Source organism: Balearica regulorum, chromosome 4, assembly GCF_011004875.1.
Source record: "Balearica regulorum gibbericeps isolate bBalReg1 chromosome 4, bBalReg1.pri, whole genome shotgun sequence".
Classification (NCBI taxonomy): domain Eukaryota; kingdom Metazoa; phylum Chordata; class Aves; order Gruiformes; family Gruidae; genus Balearica; species Balearica regulorum.
The window spans coordinates 31,306,472-31,331,289 of NC_046187.1; the positions used below are offsets into that span (position 1 = coordinate 31,306,472).

Genomic DNA, 24,818 nt, shown 5'->3' on the forward strand with positions numbered 1-24,818 from the left:
CATGTTTGAAACAGAATATAATAATTGCTCAAGTAAAGCTGTCCACTGTTAGATTTAGATGCCCTAGAGTACCACGCCAGCTTCTAGCTGTTGCTCTGGAGGAGCATGAGTCTTGACTTTTATTTTTTCATCTTTTTCTCTTGCACATATCCAGGGGCAGAGCTGTTAGCCTGAAGTACCAAGTATCTGACTGGTACCATCTGAAATGGCACTACATATCTGCCTGAGCAACAGGCTCTCGCTCAAACTATTTTGCTTAAAGTTTATTTGCACTGTTCAGTATTGCAGGAAAGGATTATTATTTCTACATGTTCACCTAGCCTGAGAAAAAAGAAAAACTAATTATTTTAGAATGCCTACAAACTCAGGCCTCAATTTTTCATGTTCTAATATTGATGTGGAAAATCTTTAATAGCGTCTTGTTCCAAAAGCTCATTATTTGTGGGCCGGGACCTGTCCCTAAATGGTCTGTCCAGTCTGCTGGGTTCTGTTTTTTTCAGAATAGCGGTGCAAGCTTTTGGACAAGAGATATGTTGGTACGTCAATCTTCTTTAGTGCCTCAAAATATTTTACTGCAAACAAACAATTGTCAGAGAAGGTTTGAAGAAAAGGACAAAATACTATCCAAAAAACCAAGCTGGTATTACTATTTTTTTAATTTTTTTCTTAAAGTTCCCTGCAGGTCCATCTTCTCCAATCTGACTTCTCAAATAAAAGCAAGAAAGAACTAATACTATAGTCAGTCTTTTCTTTCCTAGCTGTACCCATTCATCTCCATTCTCAAAATTCTTATACTACGAAAGCATCTAGTGCACACAAGCTCCCAGACAAAAGCTGCTAATTATAATAACTCCAAGCTTGACAGTAGTGCAGGAATTAGATTTCATTGTTAGAAAAGATTATTTTTTTTTAAACACAGAATTTGGCTACGGCTTTATATTAAGATTCATGTCATGTAGTATTATAATGCATATTACAAAACAACAGATCACTGCTTCAGCTAGGATTTCACGCAAAGCCAGATGTGACTATGCTATAAGTTTCTACTTCAGTTAGAATGGAAGAAAAAAAAAAAAAATGCAAGCTTGACTTTTGTGATAAGTGTGTAAGCCTTTCTATATCAAGCCTCAACATATTAGCATGAGCACCCAGAGGGGAATCCATTATATACTAGAAAAAATGAGATATCAGAAGTTGGAAGAATGCGTTTCTGATCATGAGATCTTTGACACATGTTAAACCAGAAATAACTGGGGGGAAAAAAAAAAGTCATGTTTCATAGAAATTTCGTATACCATAATCAATTTTGGTCTAAAATGAGAACTGAAAGCTTTCTGGGAAAAAAAAAAAAAAAAATAGTTGTGCACAATAGTTACACATTTCATGGGTCCTAATGTTTTTGTTTGAGCTTTAAGTCCCTCAATTGTATCCTGAATGTAAAAAACATTCATTGTCTACATCCTTACTATCACAAGACCTCATAGAAAACTTCTGACACTCATGGCCAGTGAGGCTATAAGAAGATCTAAAATTCCTAACAGTACTCTAATTATAGGGTAACAGACCATCCATGTACCCCAGTTACTTATAGAGTCCTTTTACATGCACCCCCTGTACACGCTAAACTGAAAGGGCTGGCACATCTATCAGCTGAAGATATATTAGATCTTTTTTTCATTACTATATATCCAGGGAACACTTAAGTGAAAAAACTCCAAACAAACAAATTCCAACCAACCAACCAAAAAGCAAACAAGGGGGCAGAGGGGGAGGAACCCTTGGTAGAAAGTCAATCCGACAGTGTAATGCCTGCATATGCACTCACAGCGTGCATGGCCCTCTCCCTCCATAGTCTATATGGCCCAAACCACATATTGGTCCTTTTTGAAGGCAGGCAGAGCTCTGCCTTTCTAGATTTGCCCAAGGAATTTGAACAAAACAGGTGCAGAGTCAGTACTGGTTAGCCTGGCTCCCCCAGGCATCTAATCAACAGCCCAATAAGATTTCCATAATGATTAACATTTAAAAAAAAAAATATATTATTCAGAGGGAATTACAAGTAAACCAGGCAGATGGTCAAAGTGGAGAGCAGGTTGGGGAAAGACAGCTGGGGTTCAAGAGAACAGTGAAGCAATTTGACAAAGCTGGCACTGAAATAATACACCAAGGTCTTGAGGCATCAAGATGAATATTATGTAACTGCTAAGAAATAAAGGTAAGATATCAGCAATTTAAGGAAACTAAATCTATATAAACCTGTATCATTGCTAGAAAGGATAAGGACAAGGATTCTCTGAGCAGACAGTTCAGCCTTAGAAGAAAGCGCCAGGAGTCGCTCAGTCACTGAGCCAGCGCTGCCTTTTGAGAACTACAAGGGGAAGTTCTTTTTCAAGGCGTAACCTGGGAAGGTTTTTCATGCTGTTTCAAACAGATACAACAGATACTGGTCAGGAATTTTCTTCTTAGAGTCTGCCTTTCAACTCAAGAACCTCATGGCAGAGTTGCAAAGGTCCCAGTGGCATTAATTTGGATGTGTAAAAACCTTTACAGAAGGACCCAGTTACTTTACATGATTTGTTGCCTTTACCCTTCTATCAGTTTTTCCACTAGTCACAATTTTAAAGGTCTTCTACAGTGAAAGGTGGCTTTTGTTTTGCTTTCATTACTTCTGTAACAAAGCATAAGCTTTTTTGGGAAATGGTGTGGGTCAATATTTAGCACAGCCATCTCCCAGTCCGTACAAATTGCATTATCACAGCAATGCAATTCAGCATTATGGATCAAGATTCAAGCACTTAATTTTACAGTCAGATTGCTCCCACTATGTCTTACAGCTTTCCGATGCCTTTACGCATCGGACACACATGCACAGTGTCAGCGTTCACATGGTTGAACTAACAGTACATTTTGTGGATGTACTTCTTGGCTTTACGTAGTGGCATGTTACCATAGAAACTAATAAAGAAAATGGCTTACTCATATGTACCTTATCAGATCCATCTCTAGCGACTACTTCTTTAAGCCTTGGTGCAGCTAAGACACTCAGCTGCCTTATCTCTTCTTATTCTAATGAAGCGAAGGGGAGGGCATAGGGAATTCCACAGAGTTAGGTTTCTCTGTTGGAGCCGATCCTTTTCAGTTTGCTCATAAGTGTCAGTTTTAGCTTCTTTTCCTCTCGCTCCAAGATCTTACCTGCAATCTTTTGCTTCTCATCTAGTTTGGTCTGTTTAAACACTGTATTTAGAATCGAAAGGACCTGTGAGGAATTGTATCTTTATAGCAAGAAAGCAGAAAGGCATCACGAAGGCATAGTAACAGCAGGTCCATAACAATTCACCTATAAAATTTCAAATTAGATTTTGTATAGTGCAGACCATGAATTAGGATATTTTTCACACTTGACTCTTAAGAGATCAAGAAATTCTGTCCTGAATTACTATGGACTGAAAAGAAAGAGTCCAGTACAAAACTGAGAGCAGATGAAATAACTCTCCCAGGATTACACACCTAATTATCAACAGATAAGGAACACAAATTCACAGTATCTTAATTTGTAGCCAGCGTTCTCTCCACTGAGCTATACTAAGTTACAGAAGAAGTTTCCTATTGACTTTATAAGGCATTAATGAGGTAAAATGAAAATCACTTTAATAAAAGGAGAAAGGTGACAGGCAAGTAACGATAGGACAGTATGAATAATGGGTCAGTATGCAGAATGAACTAATTCATTAGAGAAAAACAAACCAATTTTGTGTAACGGGTGTAAAAATACCTGACTCCACAGCATAACCATCTCCCAGTAATAAAAATTTCACAGTGCTGAAGCACAGGACCATAATGACTTACCAAAGCACTCTTTCAGCTGACTTACTGTAGCATTCTTCTGAGAGTCGCAACATTTCCATCCTTTGTACAGCCAAGCCCTGAATTTGTCCCTTTGAATCAAGTAATGAGCCTAAACTACTGTAGTCTTAAAAACCAAGATAACCTGTAATTCAGAACATGCTGTTCCCACCCCTTGATATTGCCTCCCCACAAAATACATTTTCCCTAGCTTCTTGTGCGGGTTACTTGACCAAGACCCCTGGTAGCAATGCTGATAACTCCCTTTTTCCACCCTCACCTTTTAAGGCCTGGTACTTATCTCATGACCTGGTAATCAAATCAGGCACAGGGCAAACTCCGTTCTTAAAAGTTCTCAGTGTCTTAAAGGGGTCAGAATACCTTACATTAGAGATAGAAATTTGTAACAATAAAATAAAATAAAATAAAATAAAATAAAATAAAATAAAATAAAATAAAATAAAATAAAATAAAATAAAAATAATCACAAAGGAAAGGATGATTAAAATGACTGAAGTAAATTAAAGCAGAACGTAGATCTAGCTGGTGTCACTAACAGGAGTGCACATCTGTGTTATACAGCAGTGTAGAGGTAAATGCGTGCCGATTCCTCTAAAATAGTGCTCTGCATATCATCAGTTTGCTTGAAACAGTGTTGCACATAGATGTAATTATGCTCACAAATATTTTAACTTGCACTGAGTCACTATATGCAGGATTTTTTCTGAATGAAATTTAATTTCTAGGTAAAGTATTTAACATTTGTCATTAAAAGAGGTGAACTCAAGGAACTATGCTGATTATTAGTCCTCTTCTGAAACTTGAAATATCTTTGAGATCAATTTCCTTTAATTTTATATTAATATTTTTTTCAGTCTGAAACCATGAATTAAGACTCAGCTAATTCTTTTATAGGTGGTTTTCTAAAGCAACAACATTCATAATATTTTTGGAGTTATTACAACATAAACCATTATAATACACACCAAACAACTGAGGAATTACTTTGCTATCTGCTGTACATTGTTTCACTCTGAGTAACCAGTAGCTTTTAAGGTATTTATGTGACAGGGAATAAATTCCCGTCCTGTTCTTTCACAAAAGACACGAACAATTAAAGAGGACGTAAGGAACCATATGTAACACATAACCATGAAAAAATTCTCGGGCCCTTTACAGACTATCACCGTACAAAGACTAAACTGTCCAGCATTTTGGACCCAGTCAAGCTTCATAGCAGTGTTGTCAAGTGGGGAAGTGTCCTTCGCTCCCAAGCACTCTGTATAACCTGTGCAAATTTCAAAGAAACTTCCTCTTCCTTGCACTTGCATCTAATTTGATGTTCCTTTAGCTTCATTGAGTAGAAAGCTGATAATACAGTAATTTAAATTCACAGAAAAATATCAGTGTTCTGTAACACTGTCATAGATTAAAACCTATTTTTCTACTGATATAATAATAATATATTTCAGTTTTATTTTTCCTTGGATACAAAATTACTTTGATACTCAGGAAACAGTGTAATAAGGAATTTGCAAAATACCAAGGCAGAATAGATCCCCTCCCCCGCCCCCCCCCCCCCAATGCAGTAGAATTTTTGTATATATCCTTTTGATTGTGTAAAAAGTTCTGTTGAGCTGTTTGTACTTAATTGTTAACACAGCATCAAATAGCTTCAATCTACAATTCTCATCAAGTGATTAAAGAACCTAGGGAAAAATAATATGAGTCTTTTGATTGTGACAGGTTGCTAACAGCATTAAGTCATAAAAGTATTTGTGTTTATTAAAGTGCAACATGTATTCCACCAACAAAGTATGAAGAAAAGTCAACGAAATGTAAGATACTTCAAAGAAAAAAAACAACATAGGCTCATCATAGAATAACATAGGATTTTTATTAACCAATTCTCTTTTGGCAGAAAGGAAAGAAAACCTGTAAGAGCCCTTTATGTTCACTTCAAATATGGAAATATCTGAATGTGCACCTCTACGGTAAGGTTTGAAATTAAAATTCCATAGAAATATTCAAAAATAATATTTAATTTTTATACATAAAACGTAAAAGTTAAAATGTCAACTAGAAATATGAACAAACAAATGCCCATTAAATAATACCAATAGAATCCCATAGTACTGTTTTATGAACTGCCATAACTCTTTGAAGTAACCCACAGAAATCACATCCCCAGTAATCTGATTAAAAAAACAACAGAATGCTGCTTGATATTCTTCAGAGACAACAGTGTTTGTATCCAAAGGCTATGTATTTTTTTCAGTCAGTGCACAAAGATTGAATTTGAAACAATCAGGTTCTTATTGCACACAAGTTACAAAACCTCAAAACAATTTTTAAAAAAAAGAATATAAAAAAAAAATCCATGGACATGGGGTACTGTGATACTAAAATCAAAAGTTAGGGCTGTGCCTTGAACATTTTTAAATATTAAAGAATATTTACCTGTTAAATAAGAATTTAAGTCATTTATGGCTTTGTAGGGTAAAACCACTAAAATTACCAATGAACTTGTCCAATCAGAACTTAGATAAATGTTACAGCTTTCTTTTCAGATATCGACTGGAAGTTAGGTACCTTGGGGCAAATATCTTCACTATTGTAAATTCTGCTCCAAGTTGATTTCTAAGTTGCCTTTTTAAGTGTGTTATCTCTTAGGAAAAAAATTTTCTCATTTCTTTCTTTTTTACATTTAAGTTACCATCTAAATCATCGAAGTGACATCCTGGATTAGAGTAAGGTCAGTGAAAAAGCTTTCCATTGCCTCACGTAGAACTGTACGCTTTTCAATACTATTCAACAGCGCATTACTTGTACTTAATCTTCAACTGAATATTTTCCTCCTTTTCTCATCTTTGTTACTCTTTTAAAGCCTCTAATTCAAGTAATCTGTACAGTATTGCCAATTACGTTAAAAAAAATTTGTTTTCAATTGTATGTAATGAATGGCCTTGCAGTGTACTGTTATTGAAATTAAATGGATGTTTAGCAGCATATAACACAAAAATCAATGTCTTATTAGTCCTTCAATTTTTATAGTGGTTAGTAGTTAAAAAAAACAACAAACCAAAACATTCTGAACAGCAAGGTACTCATAAACAAGTATACAATGAGAAAATGAACAGATATCATGTCCAATTTTAATACATAAAGCAGAACACTTCCATTTAATAATAAAAACCAAACCAAAAGCCTAAAGCCTTCTAATGGTCATTGGCAGTATTAAAGAACATACACGATTTTCAAAAAAAAATTCAGAGCTGGCCTAATTTTAATTCTCCCCAGATCAGGTTGAATTTCACATAGGCCAAACTGTTTGTGGAGATTTTTGTGTAAAAGTTTTCTCACAAGAATTGTGGTCCTTCATTGAAAACCGAAGCCAAACCCGTGACCCGATTAACTAAATGCAGCTCTTGATGTAGGGTACGGGTCACGGCTCTCTGCAATGTTTCCTTACTGTTTCGAGTATGCAATACCTAGTGTAAGGTCATTACCATGGCTGCAGGAAATACAATTCTACAAACCTACGTCAGGTAGCTAGAAATGACTACACAAAGTACAAGGCTTTAGGAATACAATCTTTTTTTTCATCTGAATTGTTTCTGTGTTAAGATGCAATTGCGTTCTGCTAACATTTATCCTTCAGATAAAGATAATACCCTAGTAATAAAAAGATGTAAATTCACTCGGATGCTGTTTGATCAAAATGTCGAAGTACCCATATCCATACTTCGTGGTGTTACATGATCTTTTTATCTCATTTCTTGTTATTCCAAGAGATTTATTTTATAAATATTACTTCAGTGTATTTCACAGAAAACGACTGTGCATCACCACCCCTGCAACAGAAAAAGACCTATCAATCTGTCACCCTTACCCTTCCATTAGATTTTTCCCAGCTACAAAACATCTGTTCTCCACTTATACAGATTTTTATATACTGTTGATCCTCTTGCTTAAACAACATCAGATGCATCACTGATTACAGAATTTGATTGCTGATATTCTCCTTGTAATATTGATCATCCCTACACGCAATCTGTAGAGTAGCTACAAAAACTTACTTCTTTTTTTTTTTCCCACTCTTAACCATGGAAAAGAAATAGATTTTTTAAAAAAATCAATGATTTGGAAAACGAAGCCTGATGGTATAGCTGGACAAGGGACTTGAGTAGGAAGCCTGTTTCTTATCTTTTCTACTTATCTGGGGATTTTAGAGAGTATTTGTAGAGAAAAGTAAAAATACTTTTTATACATCATACCTTTCAAACAACAAAATATGAAATTGTTTATGTTACAAAAAGCTATTATTTGTTTGTTACCATTTCAAAGAGGCGGGATTTGATTGTTTTGATGGGATTGTTCCCATGCTTAAACTTAAGCAGAGAATTCTGAACCCTGTTGAAATCAAGTTTAGGTAAGAAAACGAATACAAGCTAATCTGCAGTTCATATTAAGCCCTCATATAAAGTGCATTGACAAAACGGAAAAATAAAAATAAATTAAAATTCTACTACTATTGTTGATATCCTTATACATTTAAAAACTACCCTATTAGGGCTTTTACAATGTGATAAAAGCAGGTTCAAACCAGGCAACGTATTTGTTTATACAAGTGCTTAAGTAAGTTTGAGAGTCTTTTTTGGGTAGACGTAAATCAGCTATAACCACAACTCACCAACAGAGATGGAGCCCTCAGGTAGGAAATGGATTATTTTTTCTGTGAGTGTACCGCTTACTACAGTAGCAGCAGCACTACAGTTCTGGGAGAAAATATTAAACATTTTAATGATATTTAAAAAATCCAGTGGAGCCTTCTTAAAGCAGAAATGACACCGTGGTGCATCCTGTCTACGCAGTCAGCACAAGTCCATACCAAAAGGGACTGTTTCTGAAATCCAGAGAGACGCGGCAAGGGTCACAATACAAAATATAAGGAGATATTATTTGCACAATAGAAAAATCTTCGCAAGTGGAGTATTTTCTGCTCTATAACCTCTAGAAGGATTTGGTAAACCAACAGAGATGACACTTGCCACATCCATCAGATTTCACAAATCTTTCATAGTTAAGATCTATCAGAATAGGTTTTCCATCCCCAGGAATCAGAGAACTTAAGTTTATTGTTGCCCTGCTTTCACAGAGGTAGGATTACTTCTGCAGAAATCCTGCAGTCCTCCCTCTGTTTTTCAAGAACAAGATCAAGGGCAAAAAAACCCCCCATAACTAGGGTAATGATTTCCTGGTAATGAAGGTAATAAAAATGGCAAGTTCAAAAATATTTCACAACTGTATAAAATACAAGTGACAGTTGTGGCTACTGAGAATCTCAGATTTATAGGAAATTTATGCTGATAAAAGTTGCATTTTTTTTCTCTTTTCTTTAGATATGGAAAAATATTAAAACAAACAAAAACCCAAATGCACAAAATATTTCAAAAATATTTCAATAAGTTCCTTTACCATTAAATTTGCAACAACAGAAGATCCTTGAAGAAGCTAATTAAATCCAGACAGTTGCCCTAGACTGAAAATACACTGCAAATCTCAAGCCCCTCGGAGAGGACAAGTATTCGGTGTCTTTTATACTATAAGAAGTTTATATCATATGTATCACAGTGGATACACTCTCACAACCTGGACAGATCATCAGTGAGAAAGCAACATCCAAACAGACTGAGTTTACTAGGTTAAAACCAGCACATGGCATTTTTATCTTTAAAAAAATAAATATCAGAAAGATATGTTCTGCAGCTGCTGAAATTTCAAAATGATCTTAGAAGTGCCTTACGTAGGACATGTTAAAGTAAATTCCATTTAAAGGCGGTCATAGCCTGCATGATTTGAGTTCCTGAGGGATCTCTGCCAACTTCTTACTGACTGGAGAACACTAAAATACATCCTGAAAATGACGCTATGCGTTTCTCCAAGCTGGTAGAAGTCCTCCACCATTATTTTCAATGTACTTTTTCACTCTACTGCCTACTTCATCTGGAACAAGCTTCAAACAGCAAATTGTCCTTCAGAAAAAAATCATCAGTAGCAAGAGTGGAAGAAAAGAGGGCATAGGACATATTTCATTAATGCACTTGGATACAGAACTTACGCTTTCAAACCACTACAAACATCTGTAAGACTCCCCTGGATTTTTTGCTCCAGGTATTTATTTCAAAGTTTTGTTAGAGTTACTGTTACTTTATTGGACTTCATTTATGACCTACATAGATGTACAAAGAGTTTTGCAAAGATTTTTTTTTTTTTCTCTCAAACATGAACAAAAAAAAAAGTACATTTGCTATAGATTGTGAATTGGCATTTTTGCTAGGTCAAAACTTTTTTTGTTTTTTCTGTAAACGAAGAATGGTTTCCAAATTCAGAGATCTCCTATGCATAAACTGAGACTAGTTGGACTAAAGGCCACAATCCCAATTGTCAGTTCACTTAACTCAGTATAGTCTAATCGAAGTCAATGTTATACCAATCAAACCAGTGGAGACATGGCACAACAGTTATGGCATATAAACTACAGTACTGCTTTGTAAGTAGCCTGTTTTTATTAGTTTGCAGAGTATACTGTGTATTTAACAGTATAAAGTGAATCAGCACAGACAGAAATCACTACTTCCAAACTGGCTTTTAGGAAAGGGAAAAATATCCATTTTTTAGGTAGTGACTGCAATGAATTTGTAGAACAAACATGACTATCATAGGTAAGTTTTCATATGCTTATCCAAACCTCATGTGAACATCTTAGTCTAGATATAATTTCCAGAAAAAAGGACACATAAGAAAAGCCCTTCTGATATTTACGTAGATGTGTGCATTTTGAAATGAAAAGCAATAAAGTTAAATACAACAGTCTGGATTGAAAAAAAGGAATCTATTCTGGCTGTGTCATTTTATGTATAGAGGGTTGGCCTGTCTCGAAAAGGTGGCAGAAATTTATGTTGCAGGATGCTTTCAGATGCTGCTAAACAGCCTAAATAGAGGAGAGGTTTGTAGTAAGAATTCTCCCTCGGGTATGCACAAGCTCACAGCTTGAACTTCATTCAGGTGCACAAGGTATACCAAAAAAACCCTTTCCACTGCTCTGAAAGCCAAATATAAGAACAGTACTGGACAAGCATTTTCTTTCCATCTTAATAATTTATGACCAGGGCTGGCCCTAACATGTTATTGTATCTTATAAATACATCCAGTAGAAACATTCTAGTAAGGGAAGTCTAGAGATGATATACCATTTCATGTGTGGCTCTATTAAATTACTAAAAAATATTTAGGGCACAGATCTGATGTTTCTTTTGCCAAGTGTTTGCTTCAAAAAAATGGGACATCGCTTGGAATGGAAACAGTTTGTCTTTGGGGATTTCCTCCTCCTTAAAATGCCCTGTATCACACCAAATGACATGGAAGTAACAAGTAATTTTCAGTAGAAATTTTAGTTATGCTTTGTTGTACAGAAACATATTAAAAAAAAAAAAAAAAAAAAAAAAAAAAGGTACATCCGTGGAAAAAATAATAAGTGCCTTTTCCCCCGGTGTCATGTCTTTGGATATGTACAGCCTTGGAGAAATGTATAAATCATTTTATACATGGAACTCTTAAAAAACTAGAGATTTTTAGTACAAAGGAATCAATTCACTGCAAGAATGTCCACATGCTGTTGCTTTATGATTTACTATATACACAAGAGGATCAAAGGACCTCTGTTTTACAGTTACTGCTGTACTGTACATTAACATGTGGCTAATACCCTCCTGTGGGTGAGATTTACACTTAGTATTACAAATAACATAACAATGTTGAAAATACTGATACAAAACAGCTTCAAGATGACATTTTAAAAATATCCCTCACTTTAATCGAACTGTTTTCTCCAGTTTTTTTAAGTTTCAGCTTTATAAAAGATTTTCCAAGAAAATAGTAGCATTTAAAATGTTCTTTTGGAAATGTATAGATGGATATTTTTAATAAAGTGTAATCCAAAAGTCCATTTTTCCAGGAAAAAACAACTATAGATACAGTACTTAAGTTCAAATTGAAGAGTATTTTGTTTGTTTGTTTTTAATGTAGTATAGTACATTTGTATCCTGGAAAAAAAATTCCTTGATTACAGTGTATGTTAATTTATTTACAGATCTGAAATATAATTGCATACATCAGCTCTTGAGATGAGCAAGACTGAAAAGTATTGTTAGTTAAGAACCAGCTGTCCTTCCAATCTACCATGACTTTAAGAGATTGCTCAGATGAAAAGATGATTCTGAATAGTGAAATTCTGTTACTACTATTTTAAATTTTTTTTTGCTAGAATTTAAACTATGAGTTTCAGTGCGTGACTGGGAGTCTTGAATACCCATAGTTAATTCGGTAAATCTGTGTTTGCAATTTTTGCACGTTCTGTTTTGGCAGTAGCAACGCACACATGAACACGAAGAAGTCTGGCAAATGTTTGTCTTGATTCTTATGTATCCAGCTCTGGATACCCAAAATTACCACTACAGAATATTTAGACAAAACCTGCTCTCTTCAACATCAGATAATGTCATAAAATTTGCTCTAACCAAATTAAAATCCTCAATAAATAGGATCTTGAAAGTTCAGGTCACTGAAATGACTTTGCAGAATATCTGCCAAACTCATACTCTAATTTTTTCTTAATCAAACCAATCCTTGTATTAATCTGAGTATTAAGCAGTTAAGCAGATATCTTTAGGTAAAAATGATATCATTAATTTATTTTATATGCCCTATGTGACTTATCTTTTAAAAGTTACGGCATTTTTAGTGGCTACAGAAGCTTCATTTTTCATTACATGCTACTTTAGTTAAGTCACACTGGTTTGTTTCTTTGTGTGAGAATGTGCTGCACCCTTCTCTTCTGTTATTAATCATCATCAGTTAAAGAGAGAGGTGACTTGTCTCATATCTGCCTCAATAGTACTTAAATGTGCTAGGCTATTTATAAACTACTAACTATATGTCCTATTATCATTCAAGCAGATTGTTCTCCATCAGAGAGGTTGTAAACTAAGTGTCATGTTTAGTATATGCCACATGTTTAGAGTAACTTGACTGAGATGCCTGTTTTCAAGCCCTCTGAAAGGGGAAAACAGGATCTTTTGTTACTGATAAGTCTACAAGTTCTATGGTTTGATCAGATGATTTCATATTGCCATGAGACCAGCATGCTGCACATCAGGTAGCATTAGATTCATCTCACTTGTGTGTAATACGCCAAGACTAGCAAAGCCGCTGAGGTGGTATAAACCAGGTACTTAAGTGCAGATAATACAGTCTACAGAAATTACAACTTACACAGGTAATTTGGACTGGGTAATAAGACAATTTCTCTTTCTTTAGTCTTTCACCCATTTTTTGTTTGGGAAATTAAATGAAATGATATGATGCACTACACAGCACAGAATGTCACATTGTGTGGTGAGTGATACAGTGCCTGTAAAGCACAGATATCGCCACAACTTCACATGTCCTGATAGAACAAAAACACTCAAATGTAGTTAAATAAAGGTGGGGAGAGGGAAGGGAAGGTTGAGGAACCAAGCTGACATTCTCAGTTTGGGACCCAATTACTGACTCAAATACCTGGTGAGCCTCTATGAACCTTACAGTTCTTGCTGTTAGAGGAAAATTAGTCACTTCCTCTACTTGGGGCATGGGGCATGCATGAAAGACATACAGCAGGAAGCAGTAACACACCTCTACAAGTGAGCAAGTTTCATTGTATTAAAAAAAAAAAAAGTGTAAAAAGAAGATCCTCAGAAATTTGACTCCTTATTTCCCTAGTCTCTATGAAATTCAAGAGGGTTTACTAATTACTTATCTATTCATTCCTCACATCTACTTTAACAGTAACATTATTAAACATACACAGTATTATTCAAGATCACCTTCTAGAACTTCAGGGAATGATAGTTGCTTATAGAGGGGGAAAAAAATATATATTTAGCCAATATTGGACTAGCAATGCCAGCCAAGTGGTCCCATTTATTATACCCATGATGACTTTTGCATGACAAATCAATCTAGTTCATCCCTTTGCTACAGTTCCAGATGGGGAAGTATGGAACCTATAGACAGCAATTAATTTTTAACTTTATTTTTTTTAGGTGAAAGTAGCAGCAGATGAAAACTGAAGACTGAACTCTAGATAAGCTTGTGTTCCTCTTTAATCAACTCTCCTTCCAGAGCAAGAATATAAGCACCTTGTTAGCCGTCTTGTTGACCTAAAGTCTGTAGCTCCGCTGTGTGTAAATTGTGGTGGAGGAAAACATTTTTTCTGCTGTACATGTGTAAAGAGATGGGTCCCCTCGGAGGCTGTCCAAGTCTCCCTGTGAAAGTGGTATGCTGCCGAGGTACAGCAGTTTGGTCTTTTGGAGCTCCTGAGAACATTGAGTAGTTGTCTACCTTGGATGCTGGCTTTGCTGTACTTGGTGGTGTGGTGGCCAAACCATTCTGGGTGACCTCTGAAGCGAGGGTTTCGTATGTGCCTCTAGTGTGCTTGATGACTTCCACAATCTCCTTCTCTTTCAGGAGGTTGCTCAGACACAAATTAGACAGCTGACAGCTCTTGCTTTCATAGGCCATTGCTTGGTTGCTTGATGAGTATCTAAAAGGGTCCTCGGTGGGAATATGTGCTGACTTTCTGTCCCTTGTGCTGAGACTTTGGCTCACCATTCTGTTTGGATATGTAGCCTGGGGAAACAAAACAAAACAAAAAAATTAGTAATAGAACATAGTAGGAAAATGGCACAGAGTATATAAAGCACTCCTCACTATAGATGTACAGCACATGGGGTTGGCAGATTAAAATAAAAGACGAATCTCAAAAGCTGGTAAAACTCCCAGAGCATTGGTAGCATAGAAGTATTGTTCATTCATATTTAACAGAACTAATATTGAAGGTTATTATAGGTAATGATTTGGGCATTTTCTTTAAAAAGTAGTTTAAATCAAAGGAGGAGATATTTTTTTTTTTTCCAGAATACAATAAATGGATAAAAAGTTCCCATGGATTAAAGACAGATTTCCAAAAGCATATTACATGATGAAAAAACAAGAATTTTGACTGCGTAGAGTTCAACTCTTAATACTCTCAAATACTTACAAAATTTAAAGAACATCTTTTGTGAATATCTTCATGCCTCAGTTAAGCTCAGAACATGCTCAATTTTTATTTTCCCTTGAAGCTAGGTGTTTTGTGTACTTACAGTAAAATACATGCCAAAATTCTCTGCCAGAGCAGAGCAATAATTTTATTTCAGCTGCCTGGAAAAAATACAACATAAGAAGGATTCCAGCACGTTAGCAACTTTTGATGCTGTGTGAGCATGCATGTATTTGTGTAAATAAGGGGAATTTATCTGTACATGGCAAGCCAGATCACTGCAGATGTCCAGCGTGCACTTAGTGTGATGCTTCACTTTGTCCTCCACAGAACATGTGGCTGGGGAGGATATGATGGGGCTGTGGGACCTTCTCCCACACATTTAAAAAATGTATTCTCAGTGTATAAAGTAAAATAAACTGTTAGGAGAAAATGTTAATGCAGTGAAAGCAGGATTCTACCTGTTCCACTACTGACTGTACTGGGTAGATTCCAGAGGTGATGCCTAGGAACTTGGATCACAGGGAGATGTGCTTGTGCTGAGGAATGGCACTAGCTGAGCTGTCAATGTTCAGAAGTCTGGTCCCTAGATGAACCTGAGTTTTGAGCCTATATGGCTTTGTAAGGAAGCTTCATCTCCTTATATATTGTTACAAAACACATACGACACCAATTTGCTCAATAAGAATTAAGTACCTGAAAGCTGTATGTGAGTTTCAAAAGTTGTTGATGTAACCTATTTAACTCTACTGTCATTTGTTATCTAACATTGTGTTTAAAAAAAAAAAAAAAAAAAAAAAGGAAGGGGGGTGTGTTTCATTAACCTCTCCAGACACATATCCCGACGATATTTCAAGGAAATCTTTAACTTACACTGCAATTAGTGCACCTCTGACATTTTTTTTTTTTTTTTTTTTTTTAATCCAGTCAGGTTATGGTAACTAAGCTACAGCTATGTGAGGAACAATTATAATAACAGCATCTATTGTAACTTATTTTAAAAGTTATTTTGGAACACACATTTGCCCTTGTTTTATCCCTGTCACACTTTCCTAGGTACTGGTCAAAGCACCTAGTTCTGACATTCATTTGCAACAAAAGTCCAATTTTACTCCGTATAGATTTTCTGCAACAGCACTCTGAAAGGACATAGTAGCAGCTTCTTGACATTTACATTGCTATATGGGCCCTGTCGTTGCAGAACAAAGCTGAGAAAATTAAAAAATACTCCCAAGTCTTACAACAATACCTTGCTAAAAATATTTCAGGATATTTCCGTGATTCCATAGGAAACTATATTGTTTTAAGACAATCTGCATCACTTCACATACATTTTTATTTTAAGCAACACAGTTGAATGATACAGTCAATAATCACAGCTTACATCCTTTTTTTAGTGCAGGTAGGCTAATGGTCATGCTTCTACACAAATTCACACAGAGGTTTGGATACAAGTACTGCAGTGCATTTAGGTATTAAAGATTGTATTTTCAAAAATTATTAGTTCTGGCGTAACATTTTTCCCACTTAACTCAGTGCTGATTGCACCCAGATTCATAAATGGGAGTAGAACACTTCTGGAAAACATCACTCAAGTTTTCATGCCTACAGCACATAGATGTCGAGATGAAATTCAGTTTAATTCCTAGGGAATCATTCTTGCGGAGAGCCGTCTGTAAGTTCAGTTACTTTTTTAAAAAAAAGTATTTCTACGCCAGTAAATAAAATCTTTCTACTGGGACAAAAGAGTCAAATTCAATGCCCTGCCAAAAATCCCTGCATTTGTTCTAAGGGAATGTTTCTGGAGTTACCAGATGTCACCCTATGCCCTTTGACAACCTAAAGATTGATATCATAGAACTGAGAGGAACTTCATGATGGAACATCTAATCTATTTTGCACTCCTAGTTAGCATGAGCTTATCCCTATGTTGTTCCTGACATTATTTTTTTGTAACCAGCTGTTAAGGACCTTCATTGATGTAATCTGTACAGCCTCCTCAGCTGACCTCTCCCCCTACATTACCTTTATTTTAGGAAAGAGCTTCTTAATGTCTAAACTGAATCTTTCTGGCTACAAGTCTATTCCTTCTACCTGTCTTTACCATGAAAATGAAGAAAGAATCGCTCTTTGGTCTTTGAATTCCTGCTTATGTCTTTGAAGAATGCTGTCAAGCTACCCCTTAATCTTCTCTGCTCTAGAATAGAAAATAGCACGTTGGTTTTTTCTCATAGGAGCGATCTTCTAGACTCTGAGTCATTCACATTTGTCTTCTCCATAGATTCTCTTCAGTAGTTCCACATTTTTTCTTGAAGTAGATGGCCCAAGAGTACAGTACTTAAGGTAATCCCCTATCACTACCAAGCAGAAGCAGCATTATTAATCCTATGAATGATTTCTTCACCTGCTTCTTTTTAATTCATACTTCTTCCAGTACAAGGCTAGTAATTTTACTTTGCAACAGCATGAAGTTGTTCACTCATGTTCATCTGGTTGTCCATAATAGTTCCAAGATTTTTTCTACAAAATTATTACTAAGTTGTTCAGCTGATTATTGTGACAAAGACATAATTTCTCATTTGCTTCTTGAATTTCATTATTTTTCCTCTGATCTTTTATCTAATGTTTCAAGATCATTCTGAATTCCAGTTTTATCCATTAATATGTTTTCCATCCCACCCAACTTCATGTAAACTGTAAAATAAGAATATTCCCTAGTCCATAATCCAGGTAGTAAATGAATAGTATGAAATACCATAAACCCCTTCTTTTTTAACATTGGGCCATTGGTAAGTAATTTCCAAGGACAGTTTTCCAATTTACTCTATGTTTGTTTCATTTAGTCTGTATAGTATGTTTATAAAACAGTACAAAAAAAAACTTACTAAAAGCAAGAAATCTGACATCTACAGCTTTTCTTCTAGCCAGAAGGCCTGTTACTGTGCTGTTGAATGAAATTAGATTGGTTTGGCAATTGATTTGATTTGCAATCCATGTTGGCTCTTGTTCATCTTGTTTTCTTCTATGTGCTTATAAATAGGTTTTTTTATTATTTGCCTCAACTTTTTGTCTAAGAATTGAAGTTAAACTAATGGAAAATATATTCAATATAAACAATATATTTAAGATGAATCATAACCTCCCCCCAACACTGACAAAAATAGACACTGATAATGCACCCTGATCAGTATACACTTGTTTTAATAAAAACGCCTCAGAAATTTTCATAGTGGTATACACTGCCCCATAAAAAGTCTAGGAATTAAGAATAATTTCTCTTCTTAGAGCTGCTATTGAAGTGCCAGCAAAAGCATATAATTTATCTGTTTAATCAGCAACTACCCATGTTCTTGTCTTCATTCAGCGAGATTACTCAGTTATAAACAGCATGACATCTGAATAATCAGAGTTTAAGCATGTTGCTGCAGTCATTTGTAGCCTTGGATACAGAGGCCACTTCCAGTGAGAAGCATGACCATTGCTGGGGATCTTGGATACAAGTTGTCTGATAGTCTTAAGACCGGCTTAGCAGTTACTTTTGTCTCTTGAAATAGAATAAAAAATAAAAACTTGTAGGGGAAAAAGTCTTATGAAATGAGTTACACCAACAAGGTAGGTTTTAAAGTCAATATAGAAGAATCAACTAGTTTTGAAAATGAGGAGTGCAGAAGCATGTTTGGAGCAAGGCATATTGTTGAAACTGGGTACCAGTAAAAGGCACAAGGCATGATTACATGATTTTTTATGTTGCTATTTTTAACTTGATCTTGATGAAATGCTCTGTTTTGAATATCTGGCACTGTGGTGTTTCTTCCCTCTTCCTTATCAAGGTTATATTTCACATGAAATATTTTTATTTTAGAAAATACATGCTGGGTTTGTAGGTCTCCAAAATATTTGCTTCTGGTTGTTGGACAATGGGGGGAAACAGTGTATGTGTATGTATCGATAAATATTTAATAATATATATGTGGTGAAGGAAGGTCTTACTCAGTTTTGTGAAGCTGTGACTTGCTGAAATTCTCCTCCTACTGAATATATAAACAAATACCAAGTGGTGGCAAATTAAGAGCTGATTTACCTAAATTTTAAAACATCAATAGAAATTTAGAATGTGCCATCAGTATTCTAAGACATTGGTTTGACCCCATCTCCAGCAATAAGACACATATGATTAACAAGGAAAGACAGACTTATTCTATCAGATGCACAGTCATGGAATGAAGATATTTTAGCAGAAACATTGTCAAAAAGCAATAGTGTCATTGTTATCTATGACAAATTACTGAAGAACAGTTTCTAATCAGGAAGAAAGAGAAAAGTGGTCAGATGGGAGTCAAAATCAACAAGAAATCTTCTCCACTCCACCCCCCCGAATGACATTATTCTTCCCCAAAAATACTATCAATAAAAAATCCAATGTTGCTTTGAATGTCATGCAAGTTACTCTTTGTTATAATTCAAACGTTTTTATAAAAATCACAACATACAGATTTGAAAAGAAGCATATATTGTTGTTCATTTCCTGAATTCAGGTAGTTTAGCCTGAAAGAATCTAATCCAACTGAGTTTTCTTGCTGGCCCATTTTACAGTTATTCACAGTCCTTATGATCTGGTCAGAGTAAGAAAAAAAAAATATCCCAGAATGAAATCCAGAAAAGTGAAATCAACACATCCAGTACCAACAAGAAAAATACTTTGGAAAAACTAGAGGCTTTTTGGTTGGTTTTGTTTGTTGTTTGTTTGTGTTTTTTTTTTAACCTATTTCTTCTTACTTTGCTGTAAATGTTTAATGCAAAATTTTCTGCAGTGGAATTTTAGGTACCGACTGCGTTCTATGAGCTTTAGACGTGAGTGAGCAAAGCCACAATCCCAACACATCTGTTTGCCAATTTGAAGGCTGAGTCCTTGTCCAAAGCTGAAGGTGGCTTCATGCCAGTCATGTTCCAGCCTCGCCTAGAGCAGCTGCAGGGCTGCTGTAAACTGCTGCTTGGCAGCGCTCCAAGGACCCGATCTGCCAGCTGGTGACTGCTGAAGCAAAAAATCCATTCATCTCTTTCCTTTTTATTTTTCAGTAGCTCAGCTAGAACCAACAACTTCTCTGCCCCAGAAATCCCCAAATGCTACCCCACAGTCTGCCTAACTCTGAACCCAGGAAATGGGCTGCAATTGGGATGCAAATGTGGCTCTGAAATTTCTTTCAATAGTAGCCCATGTTAAATATATAGAGAGGGGGGGAAAAAAGCCTCCTTTGTTGTTTCATTATGTCTTAAAGTTTAAGAAAACATCTGGATTTGAATTTCCTGATCAGATTAAACACAAAAAAAGTGCATGTTTTCTTGCTTGAGTCTATTTCTCAAAAAAAAAAAGCCCAACCTCCAAAAAAACAACAAACAACAAGATTTTTATTGAAATATTATTTGCTGTAAAACTTTGATAGGTTTGTATCATGATCACTGGTGTTTTAAGGTACATGAATACGAGAAAGAAGTAAATATTTTAGGTTTGATTATTCCACACTGGTGCTAAATACATTAAGACCAAACAAAAACTGTATACTTAATATTCTTAAAATATTTTTTCCACAAATTCTTTTTTGGATTCCTCTTAGTGATTTTCATTCTGGCAACTTTTTCTTATATTAAGAAAAAAAAAAAAACCAAACCCCTCAATGACCCACTTTAAAGTAATGAAAATTGACTACTCTTACAGAAAGCTCCAGAATGGGACATGTTATTAAAAAAACACTGCAGCCATTCATCACTTTCCATTTTCAAGCCCAATGAGTGAAATATGACAAGAGTTAACGACAAGACAATACTGCTGGCAGGACATTAAAAAATGGATACTGTTGCTGACTATCTTGTGATATAGTACTGATATAAAATGACAGAAAAAGGCATGAATTACAAAAACACTCAAAAAAGGGTGCAGATTTTTAAGATGCCTGTGCCCAGAGGCATTTGGAAGTCTTAGATGCCTATAATGTAATTCTCCCATCTTAGATGGCTATAATGTAATTCTTCCAAGTAGAACAACTTTCTTAAATACATCATTCTGACAGTAGGCATAGAGAATAAAACCAAACAAAATACTCTCTCACCAGTGTACCCAGTGTATCCTGACAACCAGCCAACAACAGTGTATTTGAAAAACAAGGTTTTACCATCCCAAGGGATTTTTGCTTTCAGAGGTGCTAATGAAAACGCACTCTAAAGAGAGCAATTATTCTGACAGAAACCTGAAAACTTTCTGGATTCCCTCAAGTTTTCTACTGCTTCATTATTTTGTGTTTGCAGGTAAATGAGGGATGTAAAAAAGTATCCTCCAATGTAAAATTTGCTATACAGCCCAGCGTAGCTCACTTGGCCCTTGGTAGGTCTCAGCTGGAATTCAGCACCTTCTGCAGAACTGCCTCCATTTGCAGCCTAGCCCAGGATTCATAAAACACAAAGCAACATAAAGAAGTCCAGAAACAAAACAAGGTGCTATAACTCTGTATTTCTTTGAAGGATGGAACATATGAAGCTCTGCATCACACTTCTGAATTTATATCCCTTCAGATGCCTTTCACAGTTCTGACAGTTTATATAAGTGCAGATCTAATTTACCAAAACACAGGTTAACTCAGTACTTTGGTATGCCACATCTGTCACTATGTCAGCTCCTTAATTTCTACACCTCCTCATTTTTGTGCTCACCAGCTTCCAGCCTAGAGATGATCCAATACAAAATGTAATTTAGCTGCAGCAGGTAATTGTTCTTCATTCAAGTCTCTTAAAAAGCACTCACTCTTATTGATTTCAGTAGCACCTGGAACATGAGAGTAGCTTTTACAACCCAAATCTGCAACTATTGATCAACTGATGCTGCCTTCTGGCAACATGTGACACATGAAAGAAATAAAGCCCAGTGTCAAAATAAGGCATGGAATAGTATCAACAGGTTATGGGTAAGAACCAGCTGCTGATCAATTTGCAAGCTCTGCTCTCATCCATTACCAAATGAATGCAGTCAACATAAATCAGAAACAATTCTCTTTCTGTCTTTCAAACATGTTGCAAAAATTGCAACATGCTAAAATGCATGCCTCTTCCCATAATGCCCTTCTAACCAACAGGCCCGTTGAATACAAGTGAACTATAGACCTAAATGGACTAATGTCCTAAAAGGATTTTATGGTATTGGTGATACAGTGTGATAAGTAACTCACAGAGGGCTTAAATCTTCTCACAGCATAGAATTATCCTTGAAAAAATTAATTTATGTAAGTAATAATGCACAATTAAGGGCAACAAAGCCTAATGCTGTTTTATAAAGTGGAAAGAAAACAGTGAAGAATTTCCCTTTAATCTCTAGTAACTCACAGTGAATCACTACTCTGCATTCTCAATACTGCATTTCAAGGGTTAACTGGAAGATTATGGGGTTTTTTTCCCCATGAGGAAAGCTAATAGAAAATTTTGCGTTTTACAGCTGTTTGCCATGCCTTCCAAGTTAAACATTTGGAACTCTGCAGCTGTTCGCCAGTGTTAGTCATATTCTTCCAAAATAGTACAAAATTCATTTAGATGATACTGAATACACTTTGTTATATCCTTATTCTAAATAACTATAAAAATACTAATGAAAATTAAGAGCTACTAGTGTGAATCTTTCAGTGATATGACAACAGAACAATAGGACATACTATGTGAGATAACAAATCTTATTTCACTTAGTCCGTATCTCAGACTTCCCCAAGATCAGAAAATCAATCCAGAAAAGGTAATTTTTACCAGATGGACTTTTCTTATTTTGGACCTGGGGACAAAATGGTAAGAAAGATGCAATGGACTTTTACGCCCATTTTGAAAAACTGTTAAACCCCTAGTCTTAGAAACATCCTGTGTTTAGCAAAGACTAGCTCTCCCACCCTCCAGCAATTCTCAGATCACCTCTGTCTCTCTCGATGCCATTAGCATCTTTTTTTACTGACCTCCTCTCCCCTCAGCTTCTTTGGGTAGCCACAGCTGTTGCGGCCAATGAGGAGGAAAACATCTTCATTAAGTTCTTGTTATACACAGGCTCCACTTTTGGTCACAGGCAGCAGAGTCTACAATAAGGTGCCCAAGTCAGACTTGCTCATGGACCTTCCAGGCTCCATTGAAGGGGACTGGATAGGCCAGCACTTTGGGTCTCACTATCTCTGTGCAACCCACGAATCCAGGGCCACCTGTGCCATGCTTTTAGCTACAGTCACATAAAAATCATAGGTGTCTGCACTTGAGATCCTCTTTTGCATAATAGATGCAAAATGAACTGATAGAAAATGGAGAAGTGGATCCATGGGAACACCAGGGTCACTTCAAAAGACCACAGTTCATGCAGTGTGAGCAGTGAAGTATGACACAAAGGTCCTGAGGAAACACTAAGGGAGCTTGCTCTGGAATTACAAGCAGGAAAACTGCACAAGTGCTAATTAGCCCTTCTGAAAAATTGTGCTACTCAGCTGACATTTATTGCTACGCTAACACAGGTGTTCTGGCTTTGCAAGCCAAACTAGTATTTCTGTACAGCATTTGATGTGCCATGTAGACATAATAAGTTGTTCAAAGATCTCCACCTTGTACCTTATCTATTTTTTTGATGACTAGCTGCCTGAAAGCTATGAAGTCCATTCCTAGCCTCAGGTCTGACATGTGGTCACCAAAACCTGATTATCATATCTGTGGATCATCTGAATTAAAACTGACTTGTAGATGGCAATTACCTTTGACAACTAACATATTATGTTTAGTTTTTACCAAGTTTCTAATTATACGATTATTTATTTCTCTACTCTAATGTCACCTAACATGATTTCCTATAGTACCAGAAATTCCATATGTAAAACGAAATGTATATGACTATGTGTTCAGTCGGATAAGATAGCAGGATACAGTTGTCTTAGAAGTAGTAGTCTGAAAAAGATTTAAATATGCAATGTTCGATTATCTATATACTATATAGCTCTATACCTGAGACATACTTTTAGGAAAAGAAAGAAAAAATATAGTGTCCACATTAATTGCTTATAAATTCTCATTTAAAAAGTGGAGGTATACATTAGACATTATACTTACAGAAGTATTTCTGTTATGTTTAGGATAAGAATCTTAAATACTTTGGCATATGAGGCTTTTGCTTTATCAGCTGGACATATAGGAACTCAAATCTCTATTGTGTCTCTGTATATTTTTATTATCTTCTGTGAAGAAAATAATCTATATACTTATCTTTAAGTTCAGGGCTTTCTTATCCCACTTTCAATTAGTGAATGCCACAAATGAGATTTCTGTGAATGTGTGCCTTCTGAACAAGGCACTGTTTGCTCTTTCATAAAAAAACCTACATAAAACCCCAGATAAATTGTACTTAGCCAACACTGACCTTTTTACATTACATTCTTTAACAACAATAAAAATCCTTCTGTTAAACTGAGTTTCATAAATTAGCATCCTTACTTTTGAAAGCAATAGGGGCTGAACTTATAAGAACAGTGGGAGAAATTGCATACACTGGCAAATGATGTTCAGCTGCTGTCATGTTAGTGGCACTATCCCTCAGTTCAGTATACAGTCTGCAGAGAAGTCAAAGGACTAACAAAAAGGGCAAATTTTATCCTGATGACAAGAAAAGAAATTCTAATTGCCCTTTAATTGACTTGACTTTTTATTTTTACAACAAGATTACTGAGACCAAGATATCCTTGAAGAGAAAGAGAAAATAGGGGGGGTTTATTTTTTATATATATATATATATATAAGGTTACCTGGTTTAGGAACGAAATAACACAGAGTAGCCAGATTT

At 35.7% G+C, this 24,818-nt stretch overlaps 1 protein-coding gene across 4 annotated transcripts in view; it reads right to left on the bottom strand.

Moving 5' to 3' along the window:
• Positions 1-9,105: 9,105 nt before the first annotated feature.
• CCSER1 (coiled-coil serine rich protein 1) overlaps positions 9,106-24,818 on the bottom strand; it is a 721,701-nt gene continuing 705,988 nt past the window's right edge. For 3 of the 4 annotated variants that reach the window (XM_075751609.1, XM_075751606.1, XM_075751608.1), the window contains one exon: positions 9,106-14,574. In XM_075751609.1, the coding sequence (XP_075607724.1) occupies positions 14,089-14,574 (486 nt within the window). In that variant the 3' untranslated portion in view covers positions 9,106-14,088. The remainder of the gene's footprint in view (positions 14,575-24,818) is intronic. The other variant, XM_075751610.1, reaches the window with a different exon arrangement.